The sequence below is a fragment of the Channa argus genome, chromosome 21 (genome assembly GCF_033026475.1).
Source record: "Channa argus isolate prfri chromosome 21, Channa argus male v1.0, whole genome shotgun sequence".
Classification (NCBI taxonomy): domain Eukaryota; kingdom Metazoa; phylum Chordata; class Actinopteri; order Anabantiformes; family Channidae; genus Channa; species Channa argus.
This window is the reverse complement of record NC_090217.1, coordinates 974906-996972: the sequence shown is the minus strand read 5'-3', so window position 1 is coordinate 996972 and position 22067 is coordinate 974906. Positions and strand designations below refer to the sequence as shown.

Genomic DNA, 22067 nt, shown 5'->3' with positions numbered 1-22067 from the left:
TATTTCACTCAGATGTTTTTTTGTTAACAGGAGAACTTGATGAGGATCATCTCTAACTATGGCAAATTTGACAAGTTAAAGGATTTATTACAGGTACAGATGAGGTCCTGGACCACAGCTACTCACAGATACCTTCATACTGAATCACCAATCATCTTCAATGTCCAGTGGTCACTCAGGTCATCTCTTTGTTTCACACTGAAAGAAAAGAAATTGTCCAATTAGTGTTGAGTCAATTGATATGTTAAACACCATAGAAAATGGCACCGTCTGTATCAGATCACCTGTACCCGAACCTTCATGTCAAGTCCATCTTTGGATCTTTATCATAAATGTGACCAGCAGGAACTATTGAGTTAGCCTTGCTTTCCCAATACTTTTGAAGGGGTCTGTACTTCACAAATGCATTACTGTGGACTGTGTCCTTTGCAGAAAACTGGGCTGGCATCTGTCTTGGACCTTCCTGGGCCGATCACTGTCTTTGCTCCCTGCAGCTCAGCTTTTGATGATATGACTGATGGACACCTACAGTACCTGAGCAGTGCTGAAGTGAGAACCGTTCTGTGCCCAATGCACCTTGTCCATCACTCCTATCAGCTCCTATACACAAACATGTCCTTGTTCCTTGAATCCTCAGGGCCACAGCAAACTGGTGGAGCTGCTGAGGAACCATATCATCCCTTCTATCACAGTAAAACTGCTGACTTTTAGTGAAGTTGTTTAACTAATACACTTTTTATTAGCCAACTCTACTGACGATCATTGTTCTGCCTTCAAGCTGGACGTCTACAACGCTGTATCGAGTCCCAGACTTGTGACAATGGCCAATCAGGTTCTGAGCATTAACGTGACAGAAAATGTAAGAGTGGGTTCTATTTGGTTCTCAGGCCTCTCCTGTGTTTTTATACTCAAAAGTGACAGTGACCAATCAGTGTAAGTTCTCTATGGTATTTTCCCCTTTAGGGTCAGATCTTGGTTAACGGAGCAGCAGTGTTGGAGGCAGCTGTGGAAGCCAAAAATGGACGTCTGTACGTGGTGGACAGAGTTTTGATTCCACCCTCCATTGAACCTGTGTTGCCCCATAGGTGTGATAAGACTGAGTCACAGATCATCAAGGTGAGATGCAAAAGCCATGAGCCACACGAGTTTTCATTTACCTTTTGGGAATGAATGAGCTCATTATACAGAATCACAAATCTGTACAGCATACAACACCCTCTAACACACAGACACATTAACCATTCACTCTACTTCACTTTACCTGTGAGGGCATCATATTTCTTATACATTTTCCATCACAGCTGCTTGTTTGTTGACTTATTTTATTTTTCAGGGTGAATGTGTCAGCTGCTCCAAAGGGTCCCAGTGCTCATCTGGAGTTTATACAGTAGGGTGTCTCACTCTGTCTCTGAATGAACTAGAAAAGTGTGTCTGTCAACAATCTAAACCATGATGATGTCTGTCTGTGCTGATTTAGGGCTCGTCTTCTTTTGGATGTACTTACACTCTCCATATGGGCAGGTCAGATCTGAAAATAAAAGCAACAGGCTGCTCACCGCTCTGCAATGTCACTGTGATGGTACACAAACACACACAGTGCACAAACACACAGTACACATGTTAAGTGACTGTAAATGTACTAATGTCTATGTAATGTATATGTACTGAATAATTTCCCCTAAGACAGTCTCAGTTCCAACTTTGTGAAATTCAGACATGTTATAGTGACAACACTAAGCTCACATTATTAATTTGGATCAGATGAAGGATTTACATGCTGCTTTTTCTGGGCTCTTTAAAAACGTCTTGTTCTGTAAATGATATGAAGTGAAACTGGTTCAGCCCAGCACCATGGTTTATAAAGTGTGTGTGTGTGTTTAGACTCCAGCATGTTGTAAAGGTTTCTATGGTCCGGACTGCAGTCCCTGTCCAGGTGGATACCAGACTCCCTGTTCTGGACACGGTCAGGTCAGATTCAACAGACTATACACACTGTTGATAAACCACCAGACTTTCATACCTGAACACTAAAGGGTTAAGATTAAAATCCGGGGGTGTGGTGTGTGTGTGTTTTGGGGGGGAAGTGGAAGTGTTCTTATTAGACTGTGTAAAAAAAGTGTGTTTATTCCAGTGTATGGAGGGAATGGGAGAAAATGGATCATGTATTTGTGATAAGAACTTCAGCGGCTCCCGCTGTCAGTACTGTTCCTCCTCCAGCAAGTATGGACCAAACTGTGACAGAAGTATGTCAGAGGCCTCTCACCTTATGACGTCATACAGCTGGGTGTGATGTCAGGATGGTCTAACCTCATCTGTGTGTGCCTTCAGCCTGTCCCTGTGTCCACGGAAAGTGTGAAAACCGTCCGGACTCAGACGGTCGGTGTAAGCTGGACTCGTGTCAGATGGGTTTCACCGGGCAGTTCTGTGATCGACAGACGGCGGCGTGCGGTGCTCAAGCTGAGTTCTGTCATGCCCACGCAGACTGTGACTTCAACCTGGGAGGTCCAAGGTGAGACTTCAGGGGAGATGTGGACGGGCTCAGTGTGAGTCTATGAAAGATGTGTGATTGTGCAGCTTTTTCAATGCATCCCTCAGGAAAAGCCACATAAACATTAGGAACTGGTTTTACAGGTGTCTTTTATTTTGTCCTTTTTAAGGACAGTAGATCCTAGAGACATTCTTTGCCTTAAATTTGACAGAGGAAATTCATTTTTTTTAAAGTTCAAAATTATCATGTCAGATCTTTAAATTAGCCTAAAATATCTAAGCAAGACGAATACACAGACATTTGATCCTAACAATAAAAAATGTCTCATTGAAAATGTAATTTTTGATCCCACATTTGTCTTAACTTAAACTAATACATTCCTTTAGATTGAGATTTCATTTTGAACTACTGGCCTAACATTTTTTCATCAGAGGGCTCTACTTTTCCCTATTCAAAACTGCAGAAAAATTTGCCATTACTTACAATTTTCTGCAGGGTTGCCTAATGAAATGATTGTGTCCATCTCTACTGATGTTGGATTGATGGTGTGTGTATGTGTGTGCGCGTGTGTGTTTCTCGTAGTAGGCCGAAATTGGGGTGTTGCAAATATAATGGCTTTGAAAGGGTTAAAAACAAAAAAATATGATATTCAATTGGTATGAATATTTCAGGCTGAATGGGTTTTAAAGATCGACTCATTTAAAGTGACTCATTTACAGCAGTTTATGGGAAGGTGACATTTTTTGTTATCAGGATTTTTTTTATCCTGAATCTGAAACTGCAAAAGCAAAAACAATCAATCAAAATCAATTTAGCTGCCCCTTTCAGGGCCTAATAATAATAATAATCATAATCATAATCATCATCATCATCATCATCATATAGTATTTCTTTTATTGAAATTATTTTAGTTTTGTTCTTTTTGTTTTTGATTTTCAAAAGTGAGGAGTTATATAAACATTTAAAGGGTCAAAATATATAAGTAATATTTGATATGTACATTTCAGGCTTAAGTAGTTTTAACGGTGTGAGTCACTTAAAGTGGAAAAAAATATTAATATGACATTTGAAAGAAATTATTGGGAAGATGATATTTTATTAGGATCAAATGTGAGTTTTTTTTAAGGACCTCTTAAGGCTTAAGGACAGTTTTACGGGGACATTTAGGCTTTACTCACATTCAGTGTGACTTAAGTTGGAGAAGCTGGATATTTAGAAAATAAGATTATGTTCAGTGTATGCATTTTGTACAGGTGTGTATGTAAACCTGGCTACCAGGGTGATGGTATCACCTGTGTGGAGTCCGACCCGTGTGCTCCACCTCTCAGAGGCGGTTGCAGTGTAAATGTAAGTCTCACTTCACCTTAAGGACTAATGATATGATGGATTCCAAGTCACACAAACAACTGTCAGAACTGCATGTTGTGTCCACTGCAGGCTAAATGTATAAAGACAGGACCAGGTACTCACTCCTGTCAATGTCTGATTGGGTGGAGGGAGGACGGAGATGAATGTCAACCAATCAACAACTGTGATGCACCGGACGGAGGAGGCTGCCACCCCAACGCCACCTGTATCTATGTTGGACCTGGACAGGTAAGGTCTCTGTAAATGAAAAAACTTTCCTCCTGCTTTGTCTTCATTCACAAGATTTCATTGTTACTTTAAGCCAAATCTAGGTTCTGCAGAACCAAGTACAAGGGTGAGGTTCAGCAGGCATCTTCTGATATTTAGCACTACAGTTCCCATGTTTCCCACTGTTGTAGATACTGAGGAAAATGTTCATAATGACATGATCTGCACGTGTGCATCACAAGTCCTGTGTACTAAACTGATTGGTGTGACAACAACAACCTGTCTTCTCGTGTCCATGTCTTGTCCTTTATAAACCAACAGAGTGACTGTAGCTGCAAACCTGGCTTCAAAGGAAACGGACGAGACTGTGAAGCTGTGAACCCATGTGTAACTGTAGATGGAGGCTGTCATTACTTGGTGAGTAAACACTTCATTACCACATCATTCAGAATCAAAGAACAAAGGCTCAGATGTGAAATGCTGTGTCTCTAGGCCAGCTGTCAGCTGCTGTCCTCTCAGTGGATTTGTGTCTGTGACCAAGGATACGCTGGAAATGGACAAATATGTTACGGCACAGTGGAACAGGTGAGAGACGAACATCTGTGTAACGTGTAAAAACACAGTGTTATAGTATTTTATCATAACTGTGAACCCTGACATTATTTTTCCTCATGGGTTCAGGAGTTGATGGTTCTGCCTGAGGCTTCAGAGTTCATCACATGGATGACGGTGAGTGTGTCTCTATACTAACACTGTGAGACTGGAGCCAGAAATAACTTTTACATCATTAACAGGATGATCACCTATTTTAAATTCACATAAATAACTGAAAGTAAAGGAGAACAAGAAAACTGCATGTGAAACATACAACATACATTTACCTGTTTCTGTGCATTTTTTCTCTAAACCATAAATACTTCCAGTCTTTGCCATAATACAAAAAAATAATTAAACTATTACAACCAGTAAGAAGTGAATATCCTGTACCTTCACTCTGATTCATTCTGGCTCCTTCTGTCCATTTTCAGCTCTGTTACATTTATATGTTTTAGTAGTTTTGCAGTGTCACTCTTTGTATCTTCCCAGATTTCCGGTCTGTCTCAGTCTCTGCTGGAACAGAACATCACGCTCCTAGTTCCATCCACAGCTGCTATTTCTAAAATGTCTTCAGAGGACAAAGACTTCTGGACCACAAAGGGAAACCTGCCCAGTCTCATAAGGTTGTGGCCCAGCACTCATTTTGACATGTACTGACCTCTGCCGATGCTTTTACGAGTCAGAGAATCACCCTTTTTTCATTTTAAATGTCTGAACTTTAAATGTTATGTAAATCCAGAGTCCAGAGCTTTGTTAACATTTATCGCACATCTGGCAGAAATCACATGATCCCTGCTACCTATCCTTTACCGAGCCTGAGCAAAATTTCCTCTGTGACTTCCCTTCTCAAGACAACGCTTCCAGTTTCAACAGACAACGAAGTGAGTCCATACAGCTGATACTTTACTAACACCACTGCCCACACGCCTCCAGTGATGGACCTGTGTAGAAAAGTTTAAAAGTTTTATATATATATATATATAAACTAAGCCTTGAAGTACAGGTTATGTAGAAGAACTGATGAGGGAACCATGGAGCCCTAAAACAAAAAGCTCCATGTAACAATGATCTTTCTTCAGCTCACAGCTGTCGATGGAGCCACCATCACCACGTCAGATGTACCTGCAACAAACGGATTGATCCATGTCATCGACAAGGTACAAAGTGAACAGTGTTAACAAAGACTATTAGGGCTGCACAATATTTTTTTTTTTTTTGTCAAGTAATCTATATAGAACATTTTTCCACCCGTTATTATTCACTGGGTCGCCTGCAGTGCAAAAACACCATCACCTGAAGTATTTCACAACTGCACCAGTCTATCCTGAACAAAACTCCACAAACTATAACTTGTTAGAAAGCAGAGAATCTCACGATTCCAATGATATAATACCAGTATAATAATATAATACCAATATAATAAACTTAGATTTTATGATGTTTGCAATGGCACAAAGTTATTGAATCCTCAAGTGCTTTATATAATTCCCTCCATACGAATCCAAAGAATATAATAGTATAAAGCTTTTATTCTAAAAACCATGTTATCGATTACATCGATTACCCCAATGTGTCACCCCACTCCTAAAGATAATGAGGCTTCGAAAACCCGAGCTGAGATTCTCTATCATCTACAGGTTTTGGTTCCGGACAGGAAGCTGAGTGAGGGTCTCCTGGCGATGCTTGCTCTGACACCCGAGTTCTCGCTCTTCAGAACCTACCTCATCGTACGAACACACAAACATAGGCAGTTTAACATTCGACCGAATGGTTGGGCTTTTCTTTCACAGTTTGTGTTTTTCTCTGTTTGCTTCAGGTCTACAACCTGACAGATGAGATCGAACAGGCCCCTGAGTTTACGGTCTTTGCGCCGACAGATGACGCCATCAAAGATTATCTCAGGAAAATGGCTGCAACTGCCCTGGTATAGTGTGTGACCTGGATGGAGCTGCCACATCAACGCATTTGTGCAAACTATTTCCATGTTTTAAACTGTAGTTCACGTCTTGTGTCTGGAAACTGTTGCTAGAAGCTGCTACTGAAACGTTCTCAGGTTTTTCTTATGCTTACAGGATGTCAACACGACTCGTTACCACGTGGTGGCGAAGCGTCTGTTGGAAGTCGACCTGCAGCATGGTGGATACAAACAGACGCTGCTTGGATTCTCCTTCCAGCTTGGCATCTACCCCCGAGATGGAAAGGTAAAATCCCCAATACTGGACCATGATCCTGAGAACAGATCTACCTGATCACAACCATCTGACTTCTGTTGCTTTTCCAGCTCTTTGTCAACGATGCTCAGTTAAAATCCAGCAATATCCTGACTGGTAATGGAGTGATTCATGGCATGTCAGCTGTCCTACAGATTAACAGAAACCGCTGTGATGAAGCCACATACCAGAAAGTCATGGTAACATCATCAAGTACCTGCTGAGACTCTCACAAATAAACAGCTGATGTTAAAAACGTCTTCCTTTCTCCACAGGGAACGTGCGTTGACTGTTTCCTCAAACAAAGCAAAGCCTGTCCTAACAACTCTGTCCCAGACGTAAGAGATCTGAAAATTACCCAGTGTTAATGTTATACAATCTGTGAGAAGGAGATTTTTAAAAATTCTGGTTATCACACACCAATTGAGACTGTTCCCTGCAGACATCATTGAGGAGTAAGAAGTGCATGTACGTTCGGATGTTTGAAGAAGAACGGCTGTTCACTGTCGGCTGCAGATCCACATGCATCCAGAGAAACATCGTATGTCTCACCAACACACAACAAGGATGGTTCCTTGACAGTATGAGACTGATGATGGTTTCTCTTTTAGGTGCCGAGGTGTTGTGGGGGCTTTTTCGGAGAACACTGTGAGCCGTGTCCTGGGCCAAAGGGGCAGCCCTGCTTCGGTAACGGAGTTTGTTTGGACGGGACCAATGGCACCGGAGTGTGTCGTTGCAATGGAGGTTTCAGTGGGACGGCCTGCGAAACCTGCCAGAGAGGGAAGTATGGAGTCCACTGTGATCAAGGTTAACAAAATGTCACTAAAAGGTTTAGATACAGTCAACTGTCAAATGTGTCTTTTCCTGTCTTCATCCCTCTCTGCTCTGTCTTCAGATTGTGGGTGTCAAAATGGACGCTGCAGCGAAGGGGTCAAGGGTGATGGGACGTGTGAATGTGACGTCGGGTGGAGAGGAGTCCTCTGTGCTGAAAGTATAATAAAGATACACAACACTGATAATAAAACTATCAGTCTGTGTTTACTCTCATCGGATTTGTTACAAATAAAGTTAATGATTTATGGTTTAAATTAAATGTAAGTTAAGAGAAAATGTTACTTTTTAAGTTGAAAAGAAATTAATTAATTTTTGTTTCTTTTTTGAAAAGTGAAAAAAGTGTGTAATAATTTAAAGCTATTTCTGAGCTTACACTGGTTTTTATACCATTCAAATCCTTTTCTAAATGTTTAACTATATATATCTATATATATCTATATCTATAGATATATATATCTATATATCTATATATATATCTATATCTATATCTATATATATCTATATATATATCTATATATATCTATATCTATATATAGATATAGATATAGATATAGATATAGATAGATATAGATATAGATAGATAGATATAGATATAGATAGATAGATAGATAGATAGATAGATATAGATATAGATATAGATATATAAAAGATGTGTAACTGAGTCGTGTGTCTGTTTTTTTGCAGAGATTGAATCTAAAGCTGATGAACTGTGTGGATCAGTGAAATGTCACACCAGTGCCAAGTGAGTCACTTCTGTTCACTGAGGGACTGAAACCTGCTGAAATTCACAGGTTCCGAAGTGTCAAACAACTTTCTGCACAGGGAAACTAACTGCAGATAAATAACTTCAATATGATACAGAAATGGATTTACATTATATGTCAAACTTAATGTCCCAAAATGTAGGTTCAGTACTTTGCTGTTGCTAAATATGATTCACTTTTGGACCAGTCCCGGTTCCACATATACTCTTGTTTAAAAGCTGAATCTAAAACTACACAATGTGAAGATGGTATCTCGTAATTCAGAACTAGTGTTAAAACAATCAGGTTGTTAAGTTGTCTTCAGTATTGCAGTATTTCATTGACAGCTCTCAGTACTTCCAGTAGTCCAAAGTAAAACGGAATTGCCAACAGCTAATTAATTTCAATTCGCTGTACTTCTGAAATGTCAAAAAAAACACATCTCAATAAGCGACAACATAATGACCACTACAACATTTCAAGAGATCCTGATTCTGGATCTAAATGACATCACCTGGAAGAGTTTGTCATTATTAAGAGTTTAGCTAATGTTGAGAAGATGGAGCTCTGGAAAAGCAGTTTGACCATGATTACAAACTCCATACTGTGGGCAACAAGCTGACATCATCTGAACTGAAGGTTCCTCCAACTAATGTCATCTGGAGGCATTTTTTTGGCTTAAAGTAGAGAGATATTTTAATATAGGACAGCCAATGGGAAGTTTAATGGCATTTATGTATATGTACTACCCAAACTAGGTCCATAAGAAGCAAGTTCAAAATCAGTGAAGGCGTAAATGATGAATTAGGTCCCTATCACTGATTTCCTCCTGTTGATGAACAGATATACATTACACTATTTGCTGTAAATTAAGTCTCACTTTGTCACTTGTTTGTTGACAGTCTTGAAAATTAAGTCCACCAAAGCAGCTTTGAACGGTTCTGTTGTAAGTATTGAAAACTGCCGCTAAAATGCTCCAGTACTGAAGACATCTGTAAAACCTGATTATTCTTAGGTAGGTTCTGAGGTGTTGTCATAGTTATGTGACTCATATCTCATAACTATGACATAGTAAATCTTAACTGACTTACTAACGAGATGAGATATCTATATTTTTTCTCTTTGGCGAATACAACTAGTTGCTGCAGAAGCTGTTAGCGCGTCAGCAAAGAAACAGTCAGACTAAATCCAGGTTTGTAACAATAGAGGTAAAACAAACATTCATGCTCAAAAAATTGTGGTTCTGTGGACAGAACAGAAACAGAACAACTAATTAGCAGCTCTGTCAACATGCGGTGTAATACAACTACCCAGCAGGCAACAGGGATGGCAGCTCAGCAGCTGTCTCAGATTCTGTTTCTCTTGTCCATTTCTCATGCTCTATTCCTCTGACATCATCTTCATCAGTGTCTGTGCTGCTTCTGCCACATTGAGCGATACTGAAAATATAAATATGAGGGTTCTGACCCACTGACACCATGAAGTGTAACACAGCTCTCATGATAAGTGATTTCACTTGACATGACTGACAAACATGGCTTCACATTCACGCCTCTAATGTTCAACCAAATTCTGTTCACTGTGTTTTATATGAGATTTTTCTTATTTGGTCCCATCAGTTTCACTGTGTCCAGTATTGTCCTGTGTTCTAACAGCTGGTTAATGTAGAACATTGGATATTCTCAAATGTCTGATGTCCTGCAGTCTGAGTTTGTCCCTCTTTATTCCTGTCCCACCTGCACTGATCTCACCTCAGTGGCTCCTCTTAAAGTCTGATCACAGATACTATCACTAACTCTGTTCTATGAGTTCTGCTTCTTTCTGACACTTTACTCGGCCACATTCTGGTTTTTACTCTGGTTCGACAACAGGAGGATTTTATTTAAAGTTGATGATCAAACATCATGTACAGATGGTTTTCATCAGACTCAAATCAATAACTTCAGGTTTGTGCTGTTAAGTCACTGGTCATGCTCATTTTCTGCCTCATCTCCCTTGATAGTTGTCTGATCCGACCATCCGGACCTCAGTGTCTCTGTGCTGCTGGATTTGAAGGGAATGGAACTTTCTGCCAAGGTGAGAACACTAGAGCAATGCCTAAGGTGATTTACCTGAGAAAACAGAAAGAACCAAAGCTCAAAATAACTTCAGGTGGTTAACTGAGGTGTTGTTGATCTTGATGATGCTCTGCGTGCAGCCATAGACCTGTGTCTGTTGGATAATGGAGGCTGCAGTCTGTATGCGGTGTGTAAGAGGACCCGACCTGGCCGAAGAGACTGTGTCTGTAACAGTGGATACTCTGGGGATGGACTCGTGTGTGTCGGTGCGTTTAAAGTTTTTGCTCCTTTTATTTTTATGGAAGGAATATTAAAAGTCTGCTGAGACTCGTATGAGACTCCTTCACTTAGTGCTCAAACCCCACAGTTTTCTCAATACTGTCACACAGATCTAGTTTCAGCATTACTTATAGTTACTATAACAAATAATCATTTTCTGTGTGTCAAAAATGTAAAACTGGATTAATATTTAAATTTAAATAAATTTACATTTATAATTAAACTAGTAAGATAATATAAAAAATTACAAAAGATTAAATTAGGTGATAACTTCATTCAGAGAACTGCTTCAAGGGAACATAAAGGGGAACACAAAACTCACTGCAGGGTTACTACTAGAAATGTGGTATTACAGAAGCATTAAGGGGTATTACAAAGAAACGTACAGTAAGACAAAAGAAGTAGTGTTGGTCTGGTTTCATGCGTGTCTTTATTTCAAACATCACATGTCTGTTTGTAAAATCAAAACAAATCCCATACTATAGATCCAGGTTGTGTGATGTGTTCGAGTTTGTTTGTGTTTTGCCCACAGAAATTAATCCATGTCTGGAGGAAAATGGAGGCTGTCACATCAACGCAGAATGTGTCCATCTGGGACCAAACAAAGTAAAAACTGATTCTGTCTCTGAGTGTGGAGCTCAAATAAATACAACTTTCTGTTTTTTACACTGTGTAAATGTCTTGGACTCTGCAGACTTCCTGCATCTGCAGAGAAGGTTACGCAGGTGACGGAAATAGCTGTGAGATGATCAACTTGTGTCGAAAGGTGAGATTGTCTTTTGAAAATGTGACATCAGGGTCATTTATTTGAGTAGTTAATGCTAAATATTGAATTAGATAGTAACATAACACATACAGTAGATATTTCAAAAGCTCCTAAAATCCTTCAACGTAAGATTAAAAAAAACTGCAAGATAACACATCATTTGTATGACGTAATGAGGAATGAGAAATTGGAAGTTGAAAAAGGAAGAATGTCGTTTAGTTTTCAGGGAGGAGCTGAGACAGACTCTGGGTGGTTTGGAGGTGCTTCCAGATGACTGGACTACTACAGCTAATTTGATCAGGGAGACAGGTAGGAGGGTACTAGGTGTGTCATCTGGAAAGAGGAAAGCGGACAAGGAGACTTGGTGGTGGAACGAGGAAGTTCAGGAGTGTATACAGAGAAAGAGGTTAGCTAAGAAGAAGTGGGACACTGAGAGGACTGAAGAGAGTAGACAGGAGTACAGGGAGATACAGCGTAAGGTGAAGATAGAGGTGGCAAAGGCCAAACAAAGAGCATATGAGGACTTGTATGTTAGGTTGGACACTAAAGAGGGAGAGGTGGATTTGTACAGGTTGGCCAGACAAACAGATTGAGATGGAAAGGATGTGCAGCAGGTTAGGGTGATTAAAGATAAGGATGGAAATGTATTGACAGGTGCCAGGAGTGTGATGGGAAGATGGAAGGAGTACTTTGAAGAGTTGATGAACGAGGAAAATGAAAGGGAAAGAAGAGTAGAAGAGGTGACTGGTGTGGAGCAGGAAGTAGCAAAGATTAGTTAAAATGAAGTGAGGAGGACATTGAAGAGGATGAAGAGCGGAAAGGCAGTTGGTCCTGATGACATACCTGTGGAGGTATGGAAGTGTCTAGGAGAGGTGGCAGTAGAGTTTTTGACTAGTTTGTTTAACAAGATCTTGGAGAGTGAGAGGATGCCAGAGGACTGGAGGAAAAGTGTACTGGTACCAATTTTTAAGAACAAGGGAGATGTGCAGAGCTGTGGCAACTACAGAGGAATAAAGCTGATGAGTCACACAATGAAGTTGTGGGAAAGAGTAGTGGAAGCTCGGCTAAGGGCAGAGGTGAACATTTGTGAGCAGCAATATGGTTTCATGCCTAGAAAGAGTACAACAGATGCAGTATTTGCTTTGAGGACGCTGATGGAGAAGTACAGAGAGGGTCATAGGGAGTTGCATTGTGTCTTCGTAGATTTAGAAAAAGCGTATGACAGGGTGCCGAGAGAGGAGCTGTGGTATTGTATGAGGACGTCTGGAGTGGCAGAGAAGTATGTTAGAGTGGTGCAGGACATGTATGAGAGCTGTAAGACAGTGGTGAGGTGTGCTGTAGGTGTGACAGAGGAGTTCAAGGTGGAGGTGGGTCTGCACCAAGGATCGGCTTTGAGCCCCTTCTTGTTTGCTCTGGTGATGGACAGACTGACAGATGAGGTTAGACAAGAATCTCCATGGACTATGATGTTTGCAGATGACATTGTTATTTGTAGTGAGAGCAGGGAGCAGGTGGAGGAAAATCTAGAGAGGTGGAGGTCTGCTCTGGAAAACAGAGGAATGAAGCTTAGCCGCAGCAAGACAGAATACATGTGTGTCAATGAGAGGGACCCAGGTGGAATGGTGAGGTTACAGGGAGCAGAGGTGAAGAAGGTGCAGGACTTTAAGTACTTAGGGTCAACGGTTCAGAGCAACGGTGAGTGTGGAAAAGAGGTGAAGAGGCGAGTGCAGGCAGGTTGGAACGGGTGGAGAAAAGTGTCAGGTGTGTTGTGTGATAAAAGAGTATCAGCGAGAATGAAAGGAAAGGTGTTCAAGACGGTGGTGAGACCAGCAATGTTGTTCGGCTTAGAGACAGTGGCACTGAAGAAAAGACAGGAGGCAGAGCTGGAGGTAGCAGAGCTTAAGATGTTGAGGTTCTCTTTGGGAGTGACGAGGATGGACAGGATCAGGAATGAGGACATCAGAGGGACAGCCCATGTTAGATGTTTTGGAGATAAAGTCAGAGAGGCCAGATTGAGGTGGTTTGGACATGTTCAGAGGAGAAACTGTGAATATATTGGTAGAAGGATGCTGAGGTTGGAGCTGCCAGGCAAGAGGTCTAGAGGAAGACCAAAGAGGAGATTTATGGATGTAGTGAGGGAGGACATGAAGTTTGTTGGTGTGAGTGAAGAGGATGCAGAGGATAGAGTTAGATGGAGGCACATGATTCGCTGTGGCGACCCCTGAAAGGGAGCAGCCGAAAGGAAAAGAAGAAGAAGAATGAGGAATGAGAAATACATTTTTCTGTATACATTTTACAATTAATGCAACTTTGTACTAACTGTGGTCTGACTTTTTTCCATGTGCTCGTGTTTCCAGAGAAATGGCGGCTGTCACCAGTTGGCCAAGTGTAACATGACCGGCCCAGGTACCGTTAGCTGCACATGTATGGGTAGCGTTGTCGGAGACGGGGTCACCTGTAAAGGTGCAGTGGGGAAGGTGAGCAGATGATCCCCCCTACATTAACATACTAAGAGCCAGACTGTTCTAACTTCTAACTGACAACTCTCTGACTGCAGGAAATCCTAAACAGGAAGCTGAGAGACTTTTACCTGGGTCTGATGGTGAGTGACAAGTCCGTTTTGTTGCTTGCTGCAGCTGAAACCAATCTGACTGAAATCAAAACTCTGCTTTCAGATGGTGAAGATTCCTCTGAGAGGTCGTGGCCCGTTCACCATCTTCGTTCCTAATGCTGAGGCGTACAAGGGCGACAGGAACGGTGCTGGGAAGGTAATGCATTAAAGTTCCTAACCCGGGGTCAGGTTTTACCAAAAAAATCTGTTTGTACAGCCACATTAAAAGACTGGACTGGATGTCATTCAGTCCAGAAACAGTCATTAAAAAGGAACCAAAATCAGACACTAACATTTGATTTTAGATGGGAACAGTTGGTTCGGACTGGTTACAATTATCTTTAAAGAGTTTATCTGGGTTTTGTTTGTGACGTACATATGTAACAACTCAACCCACACTTGTGAATTCTTTACAACTTTTGACTCTGTACTGTCCCTGAACTTATCAGCAGAGCTTTAGACAGGACTTAGCTTTGTGCAGGAGATTCCGGGAACCTCTAGGAGAAGGGAGGGTGTCTGCAGGAGATGGTGCTACAGACCATGTGAGGAAATTCACTGATGTTCTGCATCAAAGGGGAACATCAGGGAATGTTATTGCAAAAAATGCTTGGAAAAATTAAAAACCTGTGACAAAATGAGGGCATTTAGGCTGCGGCAACCAAAGAGAAAATCCTGGAGGAAGTGTAACGTAGTTTCATACCCCTTGCGCTCTGTGTGGAAACATGAAATGATTTCTTGGTTGTTTGTTTTTGTGAGATATTAATCATGTGTGCTTCATCCTGTGATTTAAATGTGATAAATAAAATCCACATTTGAAGTAAAAAGTGAATCACTGAGTGACTTTGATATGTTTTTCTGTTTAGATGAAGTCACTGGCACGAAATAAAGAACAGTACGCCACCGTCCTGCGCAGCCACATCGTCATGTGTCACACTCTGCTTCCTGCCGACCTGAGTCGACCCCGAAACCTGACGTCGCTGTCCGGATTCATCCTGACCACCACATCCAATCAGGTGACCAGTCAGAAACCAGAATGTGGCTCCAGGTTCAGGTCAGAGCTTCAGGTCACATTAGGATCAATGAGGCCACATCACAAATATTTTTTCTGGGAATTTGGCCATTTTAGCCAAATGGAACACACCCACTGTTAGTTTTTAGTAAACTATTCAGATGTAGTTACTGTATCTTCCTGTAACTTATTCTTTGCAGTTCCCTGCATGTTCCTTTGGTGGGCTGGTCTGATTTGATGAGATCCAGATGGAAAATGGGTAACAAGGAAATCTTAGAGGAGGAGGCTGGGCCAGGGGATTGAGACAGGGTCTGGGATGACATAAGAAAGAGACAGTCATCTGAAGTAACTGTGAAAACCTGGTCCTGAGTGTGTTTATACCTGCTGCTCACTGTCTGTCCAACTCATCCTGTTAACGCAGTTGTTGTTTGTCCGAACCTTCAGTAAATGCAGCTCAGGGCAGAATGGAGACAAATCTGTTTTTCTCAAATGCCAATGTGTTATATCGTCACATTTATGTTGTTTCAGAGTTTAATAACCTGCTAATTCTGTGGGTGCAAATGCTCCTTAATTCCAAGGAGAAATCAAAGATACATCAAAGTGTAATGCGTTTGGTCAATAATCACCTGTGTGACTGTTGATGTTTTTCAGGGCTTCATCTCTGTTAACGAGGCCAACGTGACGTACAGCGATGACATCAGCGTAAACGGGATCTTCCATGAGATCAACAAGATTCTGTTTCCTCCTAACATGGACAAAGACCAGAGTCCAGACAGTCCTGTGAGAACAAATGTTCAACTTGTAGACATGATTTCAGACAGGACCTGAATATGTCTCTGGATTAGTTCATGTTTTCACTGTCTGCTGGTTGTTTCACAGCTGAATCTGACCAATGTGGCTGAACATCACGGTTATCAAACCTTCTACAAACTGCTCGAGGTAAAACATTGAAACTTAGTTCTGAAGAAAGACATCACAGTAGGACGTGTTTTTAACTAAATATAATCCGTTAGCTCTACTGTTAAATTCATGAACAGCATGTTTGTCTGGTTTTAGGACACTGGTGTTATGAACCTGGTGAATGATGAGATGTACCAGCCAGTGACTGTCTTCCTGCCTTCAGACAAAGTCATGGCGTCTCTGTCACAGGAGCGGAAGAACTTCCTGTTTCACCAACACAACCGCCCCCACCTAATGGAGCACCTGAAGTATCACATCCTGCACAACCAGAAGGTGACGACGACTGTTAATGGCTACAGAAAGTAGGAATGAGCTAGTTTTATTTAAATAAAAAAGACAGTGGACACATTTCTTGAAGGAAATACAGGCAAGGTGCATTGTGGGACTCTACAGTGTTCCACCCGAACCCCAAAATATAATTTACCTTGATTATTTGGAGGACAATTTATTGTCAAGCAAAGAACTGATGATGTGACAGATTTAGACATACTGTAATTACTGGTCAAAATTTTAATTCATCTTCTAAACAGCTTCACATGCAAAGATCAAAGTGTTGACATAGAAATAAAACATCTGGGCAGATTCTCTTTTTATTTCTCTTCTCAAACATTCTTTCTCCAAACTTAGACATACGCTGAAGGTCTGATCCATCTGGATGCGGCTCGGACTCTGCAGGGTTCGCCACTCTCCTTCGTCTGCGGAGGGACAGACAACATTGTGAGTATGGTGAACACAAAGAACAGAGGAAGAAGTGCTGTCACTAGGATCTGGTTAAAACACAGTTTCTGTATGAATCAGGGAGAAATCTTTGTCAACGATGGAAAGTGTCGGATCACCCAGAGACACCTCGTTTTCAAGGGTGGCATTGCGTACGGGATCGACTGCCTACTGACTCCACCCAGCCTTGGGGGACGCTGTGATGAGCAGTCGAGCTTTGACCTAAAGGTAAACCCTATGTCCTGAGTGTCCTTCAGTAGCAGCCTCTGCTGTGTGAACACAGTTTATCCTCCAGACATAAAACAGCTGCTTATTAACCAAAACCAGGGTGGTTTTCATTTTCTTCTGGTACAAATCAGTGACCCGGTTTGTGAATTGGTTTGGTTTGTTTTCACACACAGAAAAATCAGTGTGAACAAAAATGCATCACAAGAATTCACACGAGAATTGTCTTTGCTGCTCATTGGTTTAACAGCATAAACGTAACAACAGGAAGTAGATCTTTTTCTACCTGTTGTGTTACCACCTGAGGTGGTACAAGTACACAAACACAAAAGTCAAGCAAAAGTGCCAGTATTTTCCTGAAAACATGAAGAAGTTCTGCTTCAAATGTTAAACCATATTTTAAAATATACTGAAAGTACAGGTACTCAATCAGGAAAACTATGTATTAAAGAAAAAGGAATATAAAAGAAATGAATTTGATGCTCTTGATATTATCAGTGTATACAATCCAGATTATATTCAACAAATTGTCAAAGGTAATTAGTATATTGATTGTTTAAAAATACTTAATTTTAACTAATCAACATATTGACAGATGATTATTCCATATAATACATCACAACGCATTAGATTTTGCATGAAGAATTTTTAAAAATCTGCAGAAAGTAACACAGTAAATGCGGTGAAGTAAAAGTACAGTATTTTTGTAGTCAAGTAAAAGTAGCCTAAAATAAAATATTATAGAAAGTACAAATACCGCAAAATTTAAACTTAAGTATACTACTTCAGTAAATGTACTTTGTTCCATCCATCGTTGAATATTTCTGTTAATAACTGTGGTGAATCTTCCTCTTTATTTTCTGCTCCTCTGTGGTAGATGAGCTGTGGGGTGTGCACCTCCACAGATGACCACTGTCCCAGAGGGACCAGAACAAAGGTCTGAACCCCCATCACTCACATAAATCTACGACGTTTAAGGACTGTGTGATTCTTGTTGTATGCTGTTCTGTGTTCAGGAAGTGCAGAAGTGTGACCTTCCCTCCATGTTCGTGAGTAAAAACTCGGGCTGTCGCAGCATCTGCAGCGTCAGTTTCTGGCAGTCAAAGTGTTGTCCCGGTTTCTACGGACGAGACTGTTTGGGTGAATATTAAATTACTTTTCACCGCCTTCAGCAATGTTTCACATTTAGTGACACAGTTCAGGACAGAAAAAAGAAGAAAAGAACTTGTGGTGAAATTAGAAGTGAAAAGTGTGACTAATCGCTGATTCTAAGGCTCCTGATTGAGTTGAATTACCACTGTAACAAACATCATCATCAGGGTAAAACCAACCTGTCTCAAGAGTCTAAGACCAACTATTGCTGCATATTTTTCATTTTATTTTTTATTACTTATTATGTTTCTTGGTGTTTAATTTATGTCTGTACAGTAAACAAGTAGACTGTAGCGCAGTTGGTAAGGCAATCATCCACGGACCATAGGGTCAGCGGTTCGATCCCTGGTATGTCAAAGTGTCCCTGGGCGAACACTGAACCCCCAACAGCCCATTCCCATCCCCAGCTGTGCAGTGCCAGTCCAAGCCCGGTAGAAATTGGGGACGGTTGCGTCAGGAAGGGCATACAGCATAAACACATGCGGAAATGATCCGGTGTGGTGACCCTGAACTCACAGGATAAGCCGAAAGGACAAAAAACAAAACACAGTAAACAAGTAGATAGAAGGGTCGTCTTAGACATTTATATTAATTCTTACAAACAAATACTGTCGTAACAAACCAATGTACACAGGTAATATATTAACAGAGCTAAGCTAACAAACCAAAAGGATAAAATTCCAAATGAGCATTTTTCTTCTGTTATGGCCAAACATCAGGTGAGGATTGAATATGTAAAAAAAAGCTATCTGCAGTTTGTCTTCATTAAGGCAATGGACAAAGTCCAGATTGTATCTGTCATTTGTGGTGAGAAATTGGTGAATGAAAGAATGTCAGTCAACATTTAGTCAGTTGCCAAGTTCTTTTAACATTTTTACTGTTGTTAAAAAAATTGATATCATTCAGTGTGTCTCAGGAATTCTCCATTTATCATTTCCTTTATGTTCTGCCTGCATCATTAAACCTTTATTTACTAACTGGACTTTTTAATATTTCTGTCTGGGTCCAGCGTGTCCAGGTGGTGCCAGCTCTCCCTGCAACTACCGGGGTAAATGTGATGACGGTCACCTGGGTAACGGCACATGTATCTGTGATACAGGATTCAGGGGTGTGGCCTGTGAGCTGTGTAGCGACGGTTTCTACGGACCTACCTGTAAAGGTGAGCGGCGGCCAGATACTTGTTTATTCCGAGTTAACCAGAATGAGATTGAACTCTGGTCCATACTTTACTTTGTTAGATTCAGTGTTTTCTTTTATTCTATAAAACTTGGAAATAAGAAAGTAGAAGTAACAAGTGCAAAGTACTTAAAGTACAAAAGTAAAAGTACTCCATTAGAAAAAGTATTTTAAACCTTAGTCAAAATCTACATCTGTAAAAGTAACAACGCTGAAAATAAATGTAGTGGAAAAGTACCATAAAATGGAAATACTTGATTAGAGTAAAAGTTTCCCAAAACTGTATGCAAGTACAGTATGTGAGAAAATATACTTAATCATGTGCCACCTCTTGTTACACGTTGGATGTTAAATGTTGTTGCTAAACCAAAAAAACTGGCTGAAAGAGAGCGCATCCTCAGCAGGTTTTGGTTGAATGTCTGGCAGAACGCTGTACTGGGGAAAGTACTTTGGGGTTTTTAGACTTAGGACTACTTCCTGCTGAGTTTTCTGGGTTTATTAATAAGATAATGACCAGATTTTTACATCTGGTGTCTACAGGTTTTAGAATCCTAACTATTTATTTTAAATATAATCTTTCAGTCTGTAACTGTTCCAAACACGGGACATGTGATGATGGACATAGAGGTACAGGTTTATGTTTCTGTGAGCCTGGATGGACCGGAGACCGGTGTGAGACAGAGCAAGGTGAGTGAAATCCTTTAACTAAGGGACTATGACAGGCTGTGAGATAAAACCAAGGACCCACAGTCAAATGGAAAAATTACTTTTCTGACTCTTTGGAGAGTTTGGTCTTGTTTTGGTCAGATCTTGCAACGCTGGTCCTAACATCCAAGCTGGGGATCACCAAATCATTTGATAGACCCGCATAAATAATATACATTTGTAACATTACATGCTGATAGTTTAAACCAAACTTCAGAACTATGATTTAATATAAAACAATCCAAACTTTATGCAAATAAGTTGTATGAACTTTAGCAGACTCTGTATGTTTCATGTCTCCAGCTGAAGTCTATCAGTGCTCCCCATCCTGCTCGCCAAAAGCCGTCTGTAAGGAAAACAACACCTGTGTGTGTCGACCATTTTATGAAGGAGATGGATACACGTGTACAGGTAGTACACTATAAATACAGTACAAATAAATACTATGCAAGTATTCACACACCTTTTTCTTCCTGAGAATTTAATTGTCTCAGAAATCTGTAAATCCACTTAGAGGAAACAAAGGCTGCAGACCTTCATTTAGAATCCTGGCATTTTTAAGTTGATAAATGTTTGTACATCCATAATGAACAGACAATTTAGTGACTGTTGGACTGGAAAATTAAAAAGGAGACATGGTTTAAGTTTCAAGATGTAGAGCATGTTTTTCTTCTAAACAGAAGTGAGATAAAGATTATAATAATTCAAAGTAATATGACTGAGGACGTCTATCTCTGTAGTTGTGGACATGTGTCAGATCTGGAATGGCGGTTGTGCTACAGAGGCCAAATGTTCTCAGAATGGCGGAAAGGTGAGCTGTACCTGTCCTAAAGGTCACACTGGAGACGGGTTCATCTGTCAGCCCATCGACCCCTGTGTCTCTGGAGACAACGGAGGCTGCCACGAACACGCTATCTGCACCATGACGGCTCCGGTGAGGAAAACACAACATTTCAATATCTTCAAGCAGATGCAGTGTCTCAGCCACTGTCACCTCCTCCAAGAGTTGTGATTGTTCTGATTTTCTTAAAAATTGTGATGCAAGTCACAATTAATTTGGCAAGTGATCTTAATAACAAAAATAATTTTATTTAAAATAATTTGTTCAGTGAGGATCAACACACATAAAAAATGTGAGCTCAGTGACGACAATAAAGCTTCTGTTCCATTTCTCTAATTATGAGTAGTAACAAAAAAAGGCCAGTTTAGATTCAGAACACAGGGCTCAGTGAACCTTAATGGTGAACAAAGGTTCACTATGTTCTTTGCTGCACAATAAATCTTCTGACAGTTGAACTGTTAACGCTTACATAGTAATGAGTGAACTGTGGTCATGAACAGGGAAAGAAGGAGTGCACGTGTAAGGATAACTACATTGGAGACGGAGTCACCTGTGAGGTCAAACAGCTGCCAATCAGCCGCTGTCTGCAGGACAATGGACAATGTCATGCAGACGCCAAATGTACTGACCTACACTTTGAAGGTATTTAACCAGGGGGTTGACCCTGAACCAGTCGGAAAATCAGGGGCTACTTACATAATTTCAGCATTATTTGATTAGTCGTACCTGCAGGATCATGATGGTCAAAAGAATATGGGCAGCCTTGCCCTTATCTTATATCGTATTTTTGTTCTGGCTTTATATTTCCTTTATTATTTGTATTCATATTTTGTTTTCATCCTAAATAAATGAGGCTATGGAATTTCTGGCAATAAAAACTGAACATGTCTCAGCAATGAAACGAGGACTCATCAACAGCACTTTGTGTTTTTTTTTATGCAGCTCTTTAGCGACAGATTCCAATTATTTTTATAACATTTAAACAAAGAGCAGGTTGTTAAAAGTGTCTAAAAGTCTTGTGCTTTGTGCAGATGCGACACTTGGTGTGTTTCATTACCGCTCAGATAAAGGTCAGTACAAACTAAACTACACTGCAGCTCAGCAGGCCTGTACTGCAGAGGG

The 22067-nt window shown here is 40.6% G+C and overlaps 1 protein-coding gene across 4 annotated transcripts in view; it reads left to right on the top strand.

The window, feature by feature from the left end:
• The window catches only part of stab2 (stabilin 2), a 42009-nt gene that overhangs the window by 10642 nt on the left and 9300 nt on the right, over window positions 1-22067 (top strand). For 3 of the 4 annotated variants that reach the window (XM_067490872.1, XM_067490871.1, XM_067490874.1), the window contains exons 15-62: window positions 31-93; window positions 433-549; window positions 638-691; window positions 779-859; window positions 964-1116; window positions 1334-1387; window positions 1478-1579; window positions 1882-1968; window positions 2132-2243; window positions 2329-2509; window positions 3742-3835; window positions 3926-4084; window positions 4385-4480; window positions 4556-4648; window positions 4745-4792; window positions 5150-5283; window positions 5439-5541; window positions 5740-5817; window positions 6298-6387; window positions 6477-6584; window positions 6733-6861; window positions 6942-7070; window positions 7146-7208; window positions 7313-7411; window positions 7482-7677; window positions 7766-7861; window positions 8389-8446; window positions 10450-10523; window positions 10645-10770; window positions 11316-11389; window positions 11478-11549; window positions 13907-14026; window positions 14107-14151; window positions 14225-14317; window positions 15024-15173; window positions 15821-15949; window positions 16049-16108; window positions 16226-16402; window positions 16757-16846; window positions 16928-17074; window positions 17949-18008; window positions 18088-18211; window positions 19233-19382; window positions 19982-20086; window positions 20408-20515; window positions 20845-21038; window positions 21446-21587; window positions 21977-22067. The exon at window positions 21977-22067 is cut by the window's right edge and continues 43 nt beyond it. In XM_067490872.1, coding sequence (XP_067346973.1) covers window positions 31-93; window positions 433-549; window positions 638-691; window positions 779-859; window positions 964-1116; window positions 1334-1387; window positions 1478-1579; window positions 1882-1968; window positions 2132-2243; window positions 2329-2509; window positions 3742-3835; window positions 3926-4084; window positions 4385-4480; window positions 4556-4648; window positions 4745-4792; window positions 5150-5283; window positions 5439-5541; window positions 5740-5817; window positions 6298-6387; window positions 6477-6584; window positions 6733-6861; window positions 6942-7070; window positions 7146-7208; window positions 7313-7411; window positions 7482-7677; window positions 7766-7861; window positions 8389-8446; window positions 10450-10523; window positions 10645-10770; window positions 11316-11389; window positions 11478-11549; window positions 13907-14026; window positions 14107-14151; window positions 14225-14317; window positions 15024-15173; window positions 15821-15949; window positions 16049-16108; window positions 16226-16402; window positions 16757-16846; window positions 16928-17074; window positions 17949-18008; window positions 18088-18211; window positions 19233-19382; window positions 19982-20086; window positions 20408-20515; window positions 20845-21038; window positions 21446-21587; window positions 21977-22067 — 5108 coding nt within the window. The remainder of the gene's footprint in view (window positions 1-30; window positions 94-432; window positions 550-637; window positions 692-778; window positions 860-963; window positions 1117-1333; window positions 1388-1477; window positions 1580-1881; window positions 1969-2131; window positions 2244-2328; window positions 2510-3741; window positions 3836-3925; window positions 4085-4384; window positions 4481-4555; window positions 4649-4744; window positions 4793-5149; window positions 5284-5438; window positions 5542-5739; window positions 5818-6297; window positions 6388-6476; window positions 6585-6732; window positions 6862-6941; window positions 7071-7145; window positions 7209-7312; window positions 7412-7481; window positions 7678-7765; window positions 7862-8388; window positions 8447-10449; window positions 10524-10644; window positions 10771-11315; window positions 11390-11477; window positions 11550-13906; window positions 14027-14106; window positions 14152-14224; window positions 14318-15023; window positions 15174-15820; window positions 15950-16048; window positions 16109-16225; window positions 16403-16756; window positions 16847-16927; window positions 17075-17948; window positions 18009-18087; window positions 18212-19232; window positions 19383-19981; window positions 20087-20407; window positions 20516-20844; window positions 21039-21445; window positions 21588-21976) is intronic. The other variant, XM_067490873.1, reaches the window with a different exon arrangement.